The following is a 14,499-nucleotide window of genomic DNA, read 5'->3' on the forward strand; positions in this document are numbered from 1 at the left end:
CGCCAGAAGGAGGAGCCATGAGCGAACAGCCTTCCAGGGGTACATCCCAAGTCTCTCATATGTCATTTCCTCGTTTCCTCTCTCCTCGCATGGTGTCCTTGCGTCTCTCCATGCATCCCTGGTGGAAGGGACTAAGACGCAACGAAAGGACGCAAGTGAGGGAACGGAGATGCAATTAAGATACTTGGGATGTTACCCACCGTCTCGTGAAGGGTAAACATCAGTGGTTAGAGACGACGCTTTAAACGTCTTCGGTGACGTCACGTCTTTTAAAGTGACATACACAGCAAATTGCCACGCTCGCGCCTCACGCCTAGAAAAGCTACAGCTGTTGGCATTCAACGTTCACCACTCAAAAACATTTCACCGGACAAAACCGCTACAGATACACATCGGAGACAAACATGGCCAACACAGAGGTAATGTTAACGTTTAGCGTGAGGAACCCTGACCACCGGCCGGCATGTGTTGTTTTTGTTTTAACACCCAGCTGAACGCTAAAGCAAGCTAAAGCAAGTTGTCAAACTGGGTCCGCTCTTCTCCATTGTACGCCGATAAATACGCGTAATAGCTAACGTTTCATACTGTATTGTGTTTGCTGCCAAAGGTGTTGAATCTAACGTTACTGTAGCAGTGCACTCACATTATCGCTGTCTCCTCTGCTCACAAGGGAAGTAAACTTTGGGGAGGTCGCTTCCTGGGAGACACTGATCCTTTGATGGAGAAGTTCAACGCTTCCATCGCTTATGACCAGAGGATGTGGAGCGCTGACATCCGAGGGAGCAAGGCCTATGTGAAAGCTCTGGAGAAGGCAAAGCTGGTCACCACGGAGGAGATGAACCAGATTTTACAAGGGCTGGATCAGGTGAACTCTCTCTCTCACACACACACACACACACACACAGATGCACTCAAGGAAGTTCACCACATTTGAAATCCAATCTGACTACGAGGCTGTTTGATTATGAACTTTCTGATCACTGTTCTCTCACACTTGCATGCAAGGAAATATACTCCTGCTGCATTGTGGGTATACAGGTGTCATTGTCTGCCCATCAGTGTTGGATGTAGGTTAACAGATGACAGCTGAAAACGTGCAATGGAGTAGAATTCCTCTCTGTATTCTGCTGAGTCGGTGCTGAACAATACTGTCATGTGATGGATGTCAGCTGCCAAACAGCTTCAGTAATTCTTTCACTCACACAGTCAGGTCAGGGTTCAGGCTGCCCTCTATCCTGATGTTTTGCTTTGGCAATGCAAGTGGCATTAGGCAACCAATACAATACAGAAACACTTAATATGATGTTGATAATTTGCTGTACAATCAGACATAAGTGGATAATTCTGCCTAGAATTCAGTGGGTCCATACGTGTGCTGTAAATACTTAAACGTGCTGTGTTTACGTGGATCTATTTATGCCCTGTCCACACTACTCCATTTCTCCTTGGATGCAGATTTGTCAAATAGAAACGATCTCCGTCCACACGGGAGTTTCAGCATCATTCTCGAGTTGATCTGCGTCCACACGGCAGCCGTCGAAGGCGGACAGCACGTGACCATTAACTACACTGGGCATGCGCGTGACGGTGTAAACAGGAAGTGAATTGCTTGCTTAGTTAAAAAAAAAAAAAATACTCTCTGTCTCTCTCTCTCCAAATTTACTTTAACATCAACACTTACACATAAACGTTTACTAGATTATGGGTCCATCAATGTGGTCTCTCACTCGTTTCCTCCGTGTTGTCTGTTCTCACTAGTAGCTCTGAACGTCATGTCCGCCTAGCTAGCTTCTAAGCTAATTTTAACATTACCGCCAATGGAGAAATGCTAACCGCGATTAGCATTACAGCGGTGCGGGTGTATCTCTCTCACATCAAATTTACTTTAAAATCAACACTTACACGTAAACGTTTACTAGAATATGGGTCCATACATGTGGTCAACACACGTCTCTCACTCTATTCTGCTCTTCCTTCGTGCAGGAAAGCTTAGCAGATCGCTAACAGTAGATCCGTGAAATAAAGACCATGGAATCCATAGAAGAGTTTCAAGACTTCAGTGTGAATCTTTATTTGTAAAACTGTGGAAGCACAATATGAAATATGGCTTTACGAACTGTCCCTATACACATTACACGAATACAAAACAACAATCCATGATATAGCCAGCATGTAACATGTCCGCCTAGCTAGCTTCTAAGCTAATTTTAACATTACCGCCAATGGAGAAATGCTAACCGCGATTAGCATTTAATACAACACAAATGTTATACTAAACACGCGAGTAGAATATATCTACGTACATATTTTCATGCTCCATAAATACATACTTACAGACTAAGGTCTCTCAAGGCTACCAAACGGAAGAAGTAAAACGTTAGAGCAGCATGTCTTCTCATTAGAATCTAAAAACAATGAGCTGCTCCATAGGGCTGATGCCGGTCACGCCGCTCGCTAATCACTCCAATAACAGCTGCTTCCTCCACAGAAATGCAGACTTTTACTGCATAGCTGCTGCTAGCTGTTGTGCTAGCAGCAACGCTTGCAATTAGTTATCCATGTTGAAATGAATCGCTGGTAGCCCAGTTTGTTTTCTTCCGGGTACGGGTCATGTGATAGTGAGTGTGACGAATCAGGGACGGAGACGTCATGGTTGCCAAGAACCAATCCAGTAGCGAACACGGGTGTGGGCGTAATTTTTTCTAAGCACATCCGTATCCGACCGTCCACACGCAAACGCAACCCCGGAGTTCTCAAACACCTCCAACCTCCCCGGAGTTTTCAGATCCCTCCGTTTAGGGTGCTCCAAAACTCCGGCGTAGTGTGGCTGCTCAGTGTAAACGTAGCAAATACGGAGTAAAAACGGAGTAGTGTGGACATGGCCTTAATGGTCCTTTTTTTACCCTCCAGATTTCTGTAGAGTGGTCTAAAGGTGTTTTTGTGATCAAACCTGAAGATGAGGACATTCACACTGCCAATGAGCGCAGGCTAAAGGTGAGGTAGCGCTCGTTTGTTTTTCATTAAGTGAGTAAAATTGGATTTCATATAATAATGTATGACCGGTTAGGATTACTTACATATATAGTGTTTTGTGACGAAGGACATTTCTACGTACGAGTTCTCTTACTCAATACGGAGGCAGACATTAAATTGTTTTGTTATGTTTTTCAGTCAGATAATTACAGGATAAATCCATTTAAACTGAGGTCTTATTTTCTTATTTTAGAGGTTTATGTTTGCTGTCATTCACCCACTTGCTATTGCTCTTTTCATGGGACATGTTAAAAAGGAAAGAAAAAAAAATAGAATAACACCAGCCTCATCTTTTAAGTGTCAACATCACATGGAGCATTTGGAAGAATGATCAACCAGGATCTAGTATTTTTATCCTTTCAGTTATGAGCTATAAACGTAGCAGTATAACTGTTCTACTGTTGGGTGATGAGCGATGTAGTCACTTCACTGATTGTTTTTTCTTGTTTCAGGAGCTGATAAGTGCACCTGCAGGGAAGCTGCACACTGGCAGGAGCAGAAACGACCAGGTTTGTCTTCATAATAATAAAACTGTAGTGACTGAATTACCATTTGGACTTGCGGCCGCATTAGCTGTGGTACCTGATAAAGTGAGACGCTCACTGTGCTGTGTGTGTTGACCAGGTCGTGACTGACATGAGGTTGTGGCTGAGAGATGCCATCTCCACCCTGACAGACAACGCCCTCCAGCTGATGTCGACCATGGTGGAGCGCGCGGCAGCGTAAGACAGATACACACTGGTACACGCAAACACACACTTGTAATGGTGCTTTTTTTTTTTTTTTTAAAGTTGCCCTTTTATCCTCTTTCTGAACCTCCAGAGAAATTGACGTCCTGTTTCCTGGTTACACCCACATGCAGAGAGCTCAGCCAATCAGATGGAGCCACTGGATTCTAAGGTGACCTTAAATGAAGCGAATCCTACACGTCTGCCACGTTTTTTTTTTCTATATTAGATGATGTATTGTTCACGTCATTCTCGTGCGTTTGTTTCCCCGCTCGCTGGTGGAACCAACCCTCAGTCATGCCGTTGCTCTAAGCAGAGATGTGGACCGACTTCTGGAGATCAAGAAAAGAGTTAATGTTTTACCTCTCGGCAGGTACGCTGTGAACACACGCTAACTATCCGACACTGATTTTCACCCACAGAGAGGACCAGTTAATGAGAGTGATTCTTGTTGTTTTCAGCGGGGCCATCGCTGGAACACCTTTTGACATCGACAGGGAGCTACTGCGGAAAGGTCAGGCCACTTGTGTAAAATACTGCAGGATTAGTACTCCTGTCAAAAGTGCACTTTTGTTGCAGCTGTCCTTTTGTGTCTTGTTTATCAATGAAATGCATATTTAAAAAGAAACTGAAACAATGTCCTTTCTGCTCATCTGTAGAGTTGGAGTTTGATGGCATCAGTCTTAACAGCATGGATGCCACGGCCCAACGGGACTTTGTTGGTACGTGAACCACATGTGTGTGTCGGCGCTCTCATCCATTAAAATGAAATAGTCTTTCCTAAGTGACCTCGTGTTCTGTGTGTTTCTTTAGCGGAGTTCTTGTTCTGGGCTTCGTTGTGTTTGACCCATCTCAGTAAGATGGCCGAGGACCTGATGCTGTACAGCACGAAGGAGTTCTCCTTCGTCTCGCTCTCTGACGCTTACAGGTCAGTTCCTGTTTTATATTACGTGGTCCTAATTTACAGTTTACATTAAAGCCTTTCATTAAGAAATAATAATAAATATGTTAAAATGTCTGGGTGAATTATAACGAGGAGTGATGTTTGTCAAACAGTGATTACTGCACTTAAATGTGTACATCTGGTCATTTAAACAAAAATACATTGTATTCAACTACTGTTAAAACCTCATGTTGCATGGTGTCAAATGAAAATATGAAATCATTGCTGTCACTGAATTTGTCCACCTCCACTTTCAATCTGGCCTTGTGAAGTTCATTCTAAATCTTAGAGCTGGAGTTACTGCTGTGCTGTACTTTTCATGAAGCCCAGTCATTTATTGAGCAGTTGAAACTCGTGTCTCCCTCATATTCACTCCTCTATATTTCTATACTCGTTGTGTATGTAGCACAGGCAGCAGTCTGATGCCCCAGAAGAAGAATGCTGACAGCCTGGAGCTGATCAGGAGTAAAGCAGGACGCGTCTTTGGCAAAGTAAGACCTCCGACTAAAGATACTCTTTGTTAGATCGTCTTGTTTTTCTGTTCATTGAAGGGCCCACGTTGCCAGTTATGTTGTGTCAGCAGAGCTCACATCCACTGCCTTTTTTGATCAGATGGTGTAAAAAAACAAACAAATGATGCTGAAATGGCTCCTTTAAAAAAAAAAAAAAAAAAAAGGTGATATTTTTGTATAATTTCTGCAAACATGTGATCCTTGCAATTAGTGCAAGTGAAGACCACATTTCCCATAAATGCTAAAGTTGCTTCTTGTTGCAACAATGTTGCTTATTTCTATGCTGTTCTCTTTCACTGATTAGAAAATGATTCATGTGTAAAGCTAATGTTGTATTGTTCTGCAGAATCAAAGCTGTCTTGTGAAACTGTTGACTGTCTGTATTTCAGTGTGCAGGGTTCATGATGACTCTGAAGGGCCTGCCCAGCAGCTACAACAAAGACCTGCAGGTATGAAAGTGTGTCTTTGCGAGCTTTCACTACATTGTTTCTCTGGATATTTCCTCTCTTAACTTGTTTTGTCACGCTGTCCTCGTCATCCTTCACCAGGAGGATAAGGAGGCCATGTTCGACTGCTATGATACGGTTCACGCTGTGCTGCAGGTGACAACTGGAGTCATGTCCACTCTCAAGGTCAGAGACTTCAGACAGTGTTGATTATTCTGAAGAACTTTGTTGTGGATGCTTTCTTTTACTTTATATAAAAACCCTGACCTCTCTCTTTGTTTCAGATTAACCAGAGTGTGATGGAAGCCGCCCTCAGTCCGGACATGTTGGCTACTGACTTGGCCTACTACCTTGTGAGGAAGGGGGTGAGTGGTGTTCCGGTATACTCCCATCCAAATGCAAATTGTAAGAAAAGTAATTTTAACAAAATTTGATTCAAAAGAAAATGGACGAGGTTTGTTTAATCAAACAGTGCAATTTGAACATTCTTAAAATGCTGAGTCAAGATTATATTAAATCAGATGGGTACTCGCCTTCATGCAGACTCTTCCCCTAAGTGAGAAACAACCTCTTAGCGACATCAAGGCTTTTCTGGTGACTCCATTTAACAAGAAGCACAGAGAACAGGTGGATGTAAAATGCTTTATATGTGGGATAGCTATAATATTTGACATGGTGTTACGTGTATTTGTGTGTTGTTGTGTAACCGTGTGTTCTTCTGTGTTGCAGGTGCCGTTCAGAGAGGCTCATGGTATTTCCGGTAAAGCTGTGTTTGCAGCTGAATCCAAAAATATCGCCCTGAATCAACTCACTGTGGGTGACCTGAGTGCTGTGAGGTGACTCTCTGCTTCTCATTCTCACGCACACAAAACCAGAAGGAGTAACACCCATTGTTTAATGGAACAGGATTTTCTACAACAGCCATTTTGATTTTCTTACATTGGCTCTCTCTTTTATCGCAGCCCTCTGTTTGGAAGTGACGTATCCTCGGTGTGGGACTACATGAGCAGTGTGGAGCAGTACAGCGCCCCCGGAGGAACAGCCAAGAGTAGTGTTACTGCACAGGTAGAACACCTGAGGACCTGGCTGCAGAAGCACACACAGTGACCTCGACCTAATCTCACTTCAGTGTTTTGAATCACGTTTACTGCCACAATTTAGATTATTAGGAAATGTCAGATTGAGGTCAAATTGATTATTTATGATTTGAGAACCATGTTGCCTTTCAATTGTCTCCTCTCTTCTTTTTAAGTAGCTATGATGTTCAGTTGATCACGGACCGATCATAAGTGTTACAAAGGACCCGACAATAAATAAATGTTACTCAAACTAGCAGTGTGTTACAGGTTGATCCTTGAAGCAACTGATTTCCACAGACTCAGGATGCTGGTTAATCCCACAGATAGGCTCCTGTTAACTAATAAAAGTCATGACAATGGTTTCAATGATCCGTCTGCCCAAAGATATAACAGCAGAAATAGGTGTGGTTTGGTTAATTTAATGGTAACCTACATACTATCACTGTCAATTTACAGTTAATGTAATAAAACTCACCTGTTGAGCTCCACACAAAGCATGTTGTGGTGAGGTAAAGCAGATTTAGCTCTATAGGTTCTATTTAAGTTTTAGGCAGAAGTGCAAAACATTTCACGGTGTTTGTACAGAAACACTCACTCAGTGATCAGTGTCAGACTAATGACATGAAATCCACGATTGGTGCTTCAAACACCAATCAGAGCATCCTTCAAGGGTTCATATCAGTGTGATGGTTTGTACTGTCAATTGTTTTTCATAGTTAATCTGGCACTACATTTCTCCTCAGTGTTAATCGAATAAGTGTTTGTTATATATAAAGCATTGCATTCAGCACTTAGTAAGAGTCATATAAGCAGGAGTCGTTATGCTGGCTGAGAATTACAGGCATTTATGTAGATTTATAACTCATTTGTTTTTTTCCAAACGCAAGTTTACAGTACAATTGAAATGCCTTCATCCTCTAATCTGCTACATTTAATTATCTGACAGTGAAGAGAACCATACGCATGTCAAGTAAAGAAGAAGTAGTAAATTAAACAGTCCCAGAGCTTGTAACTCAGAAAGAATAAACTGACTTGTAAAGCCCTAATTCTACACTTCTATCTTACTCAAACACATTGAAGGAAAAGCAGATTTTAGATGAGTGTGCAAATGTAATATATTGACTCCTAATGACAACAAAAATAAGGAAACTGAAAGGCCTAACGAGGTAAAGACTAAACACCAGAGGTGGACAGTTTACTTTCCCTTTGCACAATAACTTAGCTGTAATTCATGTGCCAATGCAGGTGATATTCTTCTCATGACTAACTATCACACAGGTAAAAGTTGCCTTTATACATACAGTAGCTTTTGTCATTTACATCCTGTGTCTTCATGTGCCGGGTCAGTGTATCAGACACGTCGTCCCGAGCACAACTGAGAAAGCACTGAGCCAAAGGAGGACCGCGCTCGTCAGAGCTGCACTCGCCTCGGACCGGTACACAACTCTGCCATCCAGAGGCTGCGTGGGCCTGAAGATGTCCGTCATGGGCTGTCCCGTCCAGAATCGACACTGCTCAACTATTGCATCCAGCTGGAGAGGAACAAGATTTCACATCTTTTAGTCAGAAGTTGCAGTATAAAGTATTATGTTTCTCCTGTGAATAGGGACAATGAAGATTACTTTTACAGGCACTGATCCTTCAGACTTCTCTACATTGACTTCTAGTTCTAGTCTCTGAAAGTCTTATTTTAAAGGGGCAATTCACCCCAAAATAAACATCTTCCCTCTTACCTGTAATGCTATTTATTAGTTAGTTTTTGAGTTTTTCCAAATGTATTTATTTGAGAAGCACAAGCCGAGTGCCATATAGTCCCGTTATATTTGAGAGACATCTCTGCGGCCCATACCTCCAAAACTAGGCACCTCACACCAGTAACATAAAAAGCTTTACCTGTATCTGTATTTTATATCAAAAGTCAGTTTGAAGGGTTGAGATACAACGGGGAGCACTAGTTTGTCACCAGTGTGTAGCCTCCATCTGTAGCTGCTCACCTGTCGGCTGCTGATGGACAGGGTCCTGTGAAACACCGTCCAGGCCACCGCCTGTTCACATCCTGGAGTGGTCATGGAGCCCACGTAGCGGTAGTAACTGTGGAGGTCCTTCGCTGGCGGGATAATGTCGCTGAGTTGAACGTTAGGGATCACAGTGCTGCTGCCTTAACACAGAAAGACGGGTGGAGACATGTTTGGAAGAAAAGTCGAGGTTAACTTAAATGTACAACAGACTAAAGAATGCATCTCAATAAAAGGCTCAGGGCCCTTTTACTATAAAAAAGTTAGTTTTGTTCTCAGTGACCAAACATACCATTGTTCTGTACTCGGCCCAAAGCAGCTATTACTGCGTCCAGATGAGGATGATCATCTGGTGTTTCCTGTGAGGACGACACCATCAACATTAGGACACAAGCGGAAATGCTCTTCGTATTAGGAATGCCGAGTCATCAAGAGGAATAACTATGAAAGCATTACCTCAAACAGGAAGGCAAGCAGAGCGATGCCCGCCATGTCATGTTCTGCCTCTGCCAGAGAGCCGTACGGCTCCTTGATGTGGACAATATGCAGCTGGGAAGCCCAAAACACAGCCAATGAGTTCCAGTATTAGTGGTGCAGCTCACTGTGTGACACACAACTGTGTGAAACATGAACTCTGGCTGATATTGAAGATAGCGATGAACGAAAAGGCTCACGTTAATCACAATAAATATGGACATATACCATGCTGTACTGCCCCCACATGCAAACCGTGGCTCCTGTAACTGTTAGTCCTACTTATATGATTTTAATAAATAAACAAACAAAACATTTTCTGCAATCTGCATATCAATATACTACTGTGACTGTTTATTGTTGTGCACCAATCACCATTTGACCCCTTTGTTGTCTAAAAGATCTTTTTCCAGCACACCTCTTTTATTTCCATCACAGCCAATGATACTGAGGCGTGACGTACCTCCATGGGGTACCTCTCTCCGTCAATGGTGTGCTCTGATCCTGGCCTCCCATTACCTCCCCAGTGGAAGTGAAATTGTGCGGCTCTGTAGTGACCAGGCAGAGCTCCTCCTGTCAGTCGGACCGACTGCGGTAGAGCAAAGTGAGCTACGGGGAAGAGAATACAAATGTCAAACCTAAGAGATCATCAACAAACCAGAGGTGTTCAACATCTGGTAAAAGTCTGGAGGGGGCGAGAATAATAAAGTGGGCTCTTAAATACCAGAGTGTCCTTTGTTTTCCACTGTGACGTTGATTGTGTTGGTGTGGCCGATGAAGTTGAAGGGTGGCAGGGCGCTGTTGACGTGCACTTTGCTGGTGACGATGTTAATTGGTGATTGGCGTAATCCACCGCAGCTGGGAAACTGAACTGCCCAGTGTATCGGGTCTAAACCATTCAAACAGCGGCAGGAACAACATCAAATTATTTGTGTTTGAAAGAAGTGGGCATCTAGGAGGCAGGGGGATCTAAAACAACAAAACTGAGTTGCATTATGTATGGGGTTTATGTATTTTGTCCACTTGCGCGGCAGCATTTAACAAGCTGTGAACGCAACACTGAAGTGTTTTCACGTAATTCACGTGGGGTGAACATTGAAGCTAACAGTTGCCTTTTTACACATCCAGCAGACTTGAAGCATCCTTAATATTTATGTGGAGTTGTATATTTGTCCACCTGATGAATGTAAGTCGAATATTCACTCGTGCCTGTTTATCTCTGTTTTTGGTTTCCACCAACTCCTTTAGCTGCTAAATACTCTTTGACGGATCACAAACGTGCGATTGATTTGTCAAGTGTGTTCGTACAATTTTTGGGGTTTGTCTCTTGAAATACTCGGGAGTCTTACCTCTGCATGTGTCGTCACAGGAGTACTGGCTCTGGTAACACCACTGAGCTGGAGACAAAGCACAGCTCTCAGGTACAGACACAGACACACAGTATATTCATGCTCAGGACACAAACAACATGGCTCCCTCCAGTTAATAAATGAGTATTAATTCTTCTCATTGTCACGCTCCATTAGACACGGTGTTTTTGTTCTCAGTCAGCAGTCTCACTGGCTGATCTGCTAATGTGTTTGTGCTCTGCAGCTGAACTTTGAGAAGTCAGGGCGGGTGAAACACACACACACACACACACACACACACACACATAATTATTAATTCTCACATTACTTATCCTGTCCTTCAGATGCCTTTTTGTGTTCATTAGTTTAACATAAATTCTCTTAATAGCACTTATATATAACAAAACATGACACAATCCTCAGCAGTGATAGATTAACAGTATCTAAAAGGACGCACTCAGTGAAGTCCTCACCAGCCGTTCAGTGCTCAGCTCAACGCACTTTAAGTGAAGGTTACACAAACACTAAAGAAAATGACTTGACCGTGAACATTTAGGGTTAAAGAGAAGCCACAAAGACAGCTTAAAGAGAACGTACGTATCCAGCCAGCTAGAACGCTGCTGTTGTGAAAATAGGCTCAAATACACAAAATAGTGATTGTTTATGACATGTGCTTCATTAAATTCTATAAATGTAAAACTAAGTTCTCCTCTATTGTTTTGATGTTGTGCTAAAAACAAAAAAAAGAGAAAATGTAATTTTGAGAATAAGCAACACAAACACCAACGCTCTGTTTTTAGCTGCAAAACAGCAAATGCTTCCTTAAAAATGTGTTCTCAGAACAGACAGCTTAAATATGACAAACCCTCAGTGTGAGTGCAGTGATGTCACCACGGTGACCTCTGAGTGTGACCTCTACGGGATTTGTGTTTGAGGAATCTCCAACATCAGAAAAGAAAAATCTCACTTTCTTAGACTTCTTTGGTAAAACTCCTAAACTGCTGCACTACTACTGAATATCCTCCCCTCATAGATTTACTCATCTGACATTCCCCACATCACAGATGCATTTCTTACTTCCTACTTCCTGCGTCCCCATTTTTAGGCAAATACCACGAAACAAACTCAGTGTTTCACTTCACATGAGATTTCTTCTGAGTCAAATACTCAATGAGTTGAAACAGAAATACAATTCTCTTTACTGGGAGCAAGATTGAGAATAATGAGAGCAGAAGATGTAAATGTACACAAACCAAACATCTATATATATATATATATATATATATATAGATATCAAATATAAAAGAAAACTGAAATCCTTAAAAGTTGAATGTGTTTGACACTTTCAATCGCAGAAGTTGGCAGAAGAACATGAGAGAAAAACTGTTTAAAATAAATGTTTGTATAATATTTGTGTTGGAGAAATGTATCATACCGTTCTTCTGTTGTCTTGCATCACTAAACCTGCATATAATCTCAACCCTCTTCCCACGAAAAGGCTGGGAACCTGGCCTTGTTGGGTGCAGCGGAGGACAACATCTCCGAGGGGGACAGGGGGGGTGAAGGGAGAGGAGACGAGCTAACGTGCATATACACTCTGTTCTGTCTGTTCATCATTGTTAGACCTCCGAACCATCCGTGGGGAAAGAGCTCTATCCATTCAGCTGTGTCTGTTCATTAAATTTGATTTTAATACTTTAAGAAGTTTCCATCGCGATTATTTCTCACAGGGAGGTTAAAAAGGTGGAGGTTTCCACCACAAGTTGCATCTTGGTACATGTACTGTACTTGCTTGTAGATTTTTCTTTGTTCTCCACTGTTAGAAGTGAAGATGTCAAGAATAGAAAAGACACATTGGCTTTCCTGCATATGATGAAGACGTCAAGTGTTGCAGCTGTGACCATAAGGCCTGCTGAACCAACGATCACAGTACAAGCTAAATGGAGGGAAGCCATTATCTTTCATTGAGTTGTAGATACGGAGGTACAGACAGTCGTGCAGAAGTGGCTGTGATTACACTGACTGCACCGCTGCGTTAAACGTGCCCGTCAAACAGGTGCTGGCGGAGTCATTCAGTCTTGTGCTGGTGTCGTGTATTGTGTTGCAGATGTGAATGAGACTCCGGTGTCTGACTCAGCGGTGGGAATGAAAGGCGCTATAGAGAAGCATTTAGCTAATATAGGAACGCAGATTAACCCCGCTGAAGCTCCCACAATGCCATTCTGTGAAAGGGGACAACAGTTCTCACCAAGCGAGAACAATGCACAGGTGGAGTTTGGCTTCGCTCCACCTGGCTCATACACATGCAGCACAGAAAAGTCAAACCTGAGACAACCCACTGGAAATACAGCAGCTTTAATGAATTTCTCTTATAATTAAACGATGTATCAATGAACCAGCATCCTGGAGAAATTGATTTAATCAGTGGTTTCCAACTTTTTTTAGCCTTTAAAACAACAGAATGTACATTTTGAAAGAAGAAATAACACATTGTTCCTCTTGCAATAGAGACGTTGAACTCATAATAGAAAGCACTTAAGATCATTGATCTGGTGTGACCAGTAAATTGTGGTGGCTAATGTTAGCGCCTGTTTTTAAACAAAGCGTCTTATTCAAATTAGAGCTGCAAAGATTAGTCCATTAACCAATTAGGTCATCAACAGACAGTTAAGCATTGATTCATTTTTGTTTTAATCTTGCTGTGTTTTATGGTCTTTTTTTGATTATAGTGAATTATATGTTTTGGACGCTTGATTTGACAAAACGAGGCAATCAATGACGTCACCTTGAGCTCAAATTTTTTGTCCACAGGTATTTTTTTTTTACTGTTTTCTGATGTTTTGCACACTATGAAGCGAAGATGAAAGACAATCTGATACAAATATGAATATCTTTGTGCTGCAGAAGTGTTTTTTCTGCTTTTTAATTATCTTGTGATCCCATCAATCACTGCCTTTCATTTAATTTCTCTAGCTGTAAAAGGTTTTCGGTGTCACATTCAGTATTTCAAGTCACATTCACAACGCGTAGCAGCTGTGATCTTTCTTAATTAAATCATGCAACAGTATCTTTAGTATATCTTAAGTAGCTGCAACATAATACTCTTAATGTTGTGCTGAAATGATGCTCCCAAATTAAAAGAATGGGGTGTAAACTGAACTCAAGCTGAGATTTTGTATGCAGTATTAATTGTCCTACTAATATAAGCGTGTGTGTGTGTGTGTGTGTCTTACCTGTGCACTGAGAGAGGAGGGAAAGCAGAGTCGAGAGGTAGACAGAAAAATCCATGATCAGCCCAGAGACCAGAAAAGATCCTGACAGACTAATTTCAGCTGCCTTCACATACTGACTCTGAGCTGCATTTGAGGGTGGGGGGGAGGCCGTCATGAGTTAGACAAAAGGTGTGTGTGTGTGCGTGTGTGTGAAACAAACAGAGAAGAGAGAAAAAAGTCACTCTGAGAAAGTTGTCAGGTGTCTGATCGAGGAAAGACGGACACCTGGTGGAAAAATCTGATATTGTGTTGTTACTTGTGTTGTTACAAAGTCTGTTTACAGGTCTGTGTAGGACGACTGCATATGTGCAAATAGTTGTAAGTAGTCATTTGTGGCTCCAGAGGGAGAAAAGTGAAGTCTGATAAATTTACTCAAGCCATCACTTCAGCGTCAGTTGATGCTGAAGACTACAACTTTGCAAATTAAAAAGATTTCGGGGTGTGGAGTTAGAAAAAGGTGAAGTTAACAGACTTCTGCAGCTCATTCCTCAGCTCTGCTTCGTACAGACGCAAAAATGTATTCACTTGAGAAAAGAAATTTATTTATTGTATTTTATTATACTGCTGAGTTTTGTATTAATACTCTGAGACTTCAAACTAAGTAACTTTGCCAAATAAATGTAGTGCAGTAAAAAGTACATTATTGAC

The 14,499-nt window shown here is 42.0% G+C and overlaps 2 protein-coding genes across 2 annotated transcripts; one reads left to right on the forward strand and one right to left on the reverse strand.

Moving 5' to 3' along the window:
* Positions 1-7: 7 nt before the first annotated feature.
* Positions 8-6,994, forward strand: asl (argininosuccinate lyase). Its single transcript, XM_076101121.1, has 16 exons — positions 8-419; positions 671-865; positions 2,911-2,994; positions 3,486-3,542; positions 3,658-3,755; positions 3,856-3,933; positions 4,057-4,134; positions 4,223-4,275; positions 4,421-4,483; positions 4,575-4,689; positions 5,111-5,195; positions 5,606-5,665; positions 5,765-5,848; positions 5,947-6,027; positions 6,392-6,498; positions 6,625-6,994. The coding sequence occupies exons 1-16, from the start codon at positions 405-407 to the stop codon at positions 6,767-6,769; spliced, it is 1,398 nt and encodes a 465-aa protein (XP_075957236.1). The 5' UTR covers positions 8-404; the 3' UTR covers positions 6,770-6,994.
* Positions 6,995-7,100: 106 nt separating this feature from the next.
* ca4c (carbonic anhydrase IV c) lies at positions 7,101-13,867 on the reverse strand. Its single transcript, XM_076101123.1, has 8 exons — positions 13,813-13,867; positions 10,580-10,627; positions 9,955-10,119; positions 9,694-9,839; positions 9,213-9,305; positions 9,049-9,115; positions 8,736-8,899; positions 7,101-8,273 (listed from the first exon to the last, which is right to left on the reverse strand). The coding sequence occupies exons 1-8, from the start codon at positions 13,865-13,867 to the stop codon at positions 8,085-8,087; spliced, it is 927 nt and encodes a 308-aa protein (XP_075957238.1). The 3' UTR covers positions 7,101-8,084.
* Positions 13,868-14,499: the final 632 nt, after the last annotated feature.

This window comes from Anarhichas minor, unplaced genomic scaffold (assembly GCF_050575085.1).
Source record: "Anarhichas minor isolate MPS153535 unplaced genomic scaffold, ASM5057508v1 ptg000027l, whole genome shotgun sequence".
NCBI lineage: Eukaryota > Metazoa > Chordata > Actinopteri > Perciformes > Anarhichadidae > Anarhichas > Anarhichas minor.

Excerpts from the sequence above, each read along its gene's own strand:
- asl (XM_076101121.1), top strand. Across the intron at positions 5,849-5,946 it reads GAGTCATGTCCACTCTCAAG|ATTAACCAGAGTGTGATGGA; the intron begins GTCAGAGACTTC and ends TCTTTGTTTCAG. Across the intron at positions 6,028-6,391 it reads ACTACCTTGTGAGGAAGGGG|GTGCCGTTCAGAGAGGCTCA; the intron begins GTGAGTGGTGTT and ends TCTGTGTTGCAG.
- ca4c (XM_076101123.1), bottom strand. The coding sequence starts at position 13,867 with ATGGATTTTTCTGTCTACCTCTCGACTCTGCTTTCCCTCCTCTCTCAG. Across the intron at positions 10,120-10,579 it reads CTGTGACGACACATGCAGAG|ACCCGATACACTGGGCAGTT; the intron begins GTAAGACTCCCG and ends TGAATGGTTTAG. Across the intron at positions 9,116-9,212 it reads TGCTTGCCTTCCTGTTTGAG|GAAACACCAGATGATCATCC; the intron begins GTAATGCTTTCA and ends TCGTCCTCACAG.